The 2,097-nt window shown below is 34.0% G+C and overlaps 1 protein-coding gene across 1 annotated transcript; it reads left to right on the plus strand.

Moving 5' to 3' along the window:
* The first annotated feature begins 6 nt into the window (after positions 1–6).
* Positions 7–1,289, plus strand: LOC110038088 (glycine--tRNA ligase, chloroplastic/mitochondrial 2-like). The gene is made up of 5 exons (XM_020742853.1): positions 7–175; positions 529–619; positions 688–792; positions 878–916; positions 1,039–1,289. The coding sequence occupies exons 1-5, from the start codon at positions 111–113 to the stop codon at positions 1,117–1,119; spliced, it is 381 nt and encodes a 126-aa protein (XP_020598512.1). The 5' UTR covers positions 7–110; the 3' UTR covers positions 1,120–1,289.
* Positions 1,290–2,097: the final 808 nt, after the last annotated feature.

A 2,097-nucleotide genomic window follows, 5' to 3' on the forward strand; every position in this document is an offset into this window, starting at 1 on the left:
TTCCCACGCAATTTGGATGTCTCAAATTTGCCAACGCAATCCATTCTGGGAAATAAGCGATGATTAGATGACTTTAATTTGTAAAGCATATCTCAATCCTAATCTATGTGATGCAGCAATCATTGTTTGCCATTTCCTCTCATTGTTGCCGCATTCAACCATGCCTTGAGAGCAAGTATGATGGCCAACACTCTATTTTTGGGCTTTTCAATTAGTTAGAATTGCTTGGTTTTTAAGAAGTTTTTTCCACTATGCATAATAAATCTCAAGTTACTTTTGAAATTAAAAGCCAGAAATTTCCTTATCATTTTGTTAGGATTTCAAATTCTATATCTATATTAAAATAAATTTATTGTCTTAAGTAGAATGGATGATGTATACTTCAAACCTCATTGGGCTCTCTGAGCTAAATTGCCTCAACTAAAATTAGCTGACTTCATTTGTTGAGGAGAAAATCATATGAGTTCTATATTTTTTGCTATATATGATTTTAACAGATTACGTTAATAAGTTCCATGAATGGAGCAGATTGGATAGCCTCGTGGGCTTATTTGGCGCTGGCTGTCAACCTACTTCCACAGCTGACCCCTTTGGTCTTCGAAGAATTTGTTATGGACTTGTAAGTCATTGAACATTGTATGTTTTTGTTTGAATGGTAATTACAAAGTAGTTTCCTGTGTCGTTTAGGTTCAAATACTTGTAGAAAACAAGAGGAATCTTGACTTGAGTAATTCTTTGAGGCTAGTGGCAAATGTGCAGCCCATAGATATTGATGACAACCAAATACAAGACGTGAGAAGTTGTTGTTTCTCATTTTTCCTATTCATGCTTATATACGTCAAGTTTTTTAAACCATTGCATCATTAATTATGTATAGGTATGGCAGTTTGTTACTCGAAGATTAGAACAACTTTTGGTATGCTACCTTCTTTTTTCTCTTTTTTTTGTGTGAAGATATTTTTATACATTGCACTGTTTTCTTTCCTGGTTGAGATTGGTTTCTACTTTTCTTTATAACTTCGATTTGATTTGTTGCAGAAATTTGTTCATGCTCTTTGTACGAGGTGGTCATGCTTCCGTTACCCAAGTTTCCGCATTTTAGATGGAAACCTTTGCTGAACCTTAATATTCCAATGACATGATATATTGTGATATGTTACAGCAAATTTAGTTCAGTAAATGTTTTTAAAAAAAGTGGTTCTTTTGGTAGAAGAATTCACTTTTTATTGGGATATTTTTTTCTAGCAGAAAAGTAGAAAGTAAATTTGAGCAATTTAAAATTAACTCAAACCCATATTTTCCCTACGTTTTAAAATCACCTCCAGATAACATGACTCGACCAATAGCCCACTTCCATTGCATCCGCTATGTCCACATCAAGATAACTGCTTCCAACATAAATCCTAGAACAATGTTGCATTTTCTCATTCTGTTCGTTTTCATGGTTTAAACCATAGATGGTAAAAAACTAAAAACCCTAATTCTCACCAATGTTCAGTAAGGAACTGAAAACATCACTTGTCATTCGTAGTTTTGTTTCATCATTCTTAATCTAGTGCACACCCTTTGCACTCTTCTTTGTGCTTATTGTAGTTGGTGGTGCTCCTTATACTCACAATCTCTAACATTTTGATTGCTTGGTTCTGTCAACTATTCATGTGGGCTCCTTAGCGTCTCTGCTGCATTCATGCGTGATTTGTGCCCTAACACTCGACTTGTTGGCTCATGCTTGTCTGTGTGCTTGCACAAGTGTTTGCTCTTATATTTGTGCTTATGCAAGGCCACACATTTTTCATTGTGTGTAACATCCAATTTTAAGAAAGAAGTAAAATTTTGGCAATTTTAAAATACACCATAAATTTCGCATCTCTCAGAATTCAACTGAATCAATTTTATAAAACTCTACACGTCTAATCGATCAACTTTATGTATAGCACCATGCATGATTTTAATCGTATGATAAGATATAAAATTATGAATAAAATGTTTAATTACCCTTAATTAATCCCTCAATTAACTTTCTATTTCCCCATCACTGTTTCCAATTGACATTCCTCGCACTAAGGAGTGCATGTAATTGTTGGATTTGATTGAATG

This window comes from Phalaenopsis equestris, unplaced genomic scaffold (genome assembly GCF_001263595.1).
Source record: "Phalaenopsis equestris unplaced genomic scaffold, ASM126359v1 Scaffold230581, whole genome shotgun sequence".
Lineage (NCBI taxonomy): Eukaryota > Viridiplantae > Streptophyta > Magnoliopsida > Asparagales > Orchidaceae > Phalaenopsis > Phalaenopsis equestris.

Excerpts from the sequence above, each read along its gene's own strand:
- LOC110038088 (XM_020742853.1), top strand. The coding sequence starts at position 111 with ATGCAGCAATCATTGTTTGCCATTTCCTCTCATTGTTGCCGCATTCAA. Across the intron at positions 176-528 it reads CAACCATGCCTTGAGAGCAA|ATTGGATAGCCTCGTGGGCT; the intron begins GTATGATGGCCA and ends TGAATGGAGCAG. Across the intron at positions 793-877 it reads ATGACAACCAAATACAAGAC|GTATGGCAGTTTGTTACTCG; the intron begins GTGAGAAGTTGT and ends AATTATGTATAG.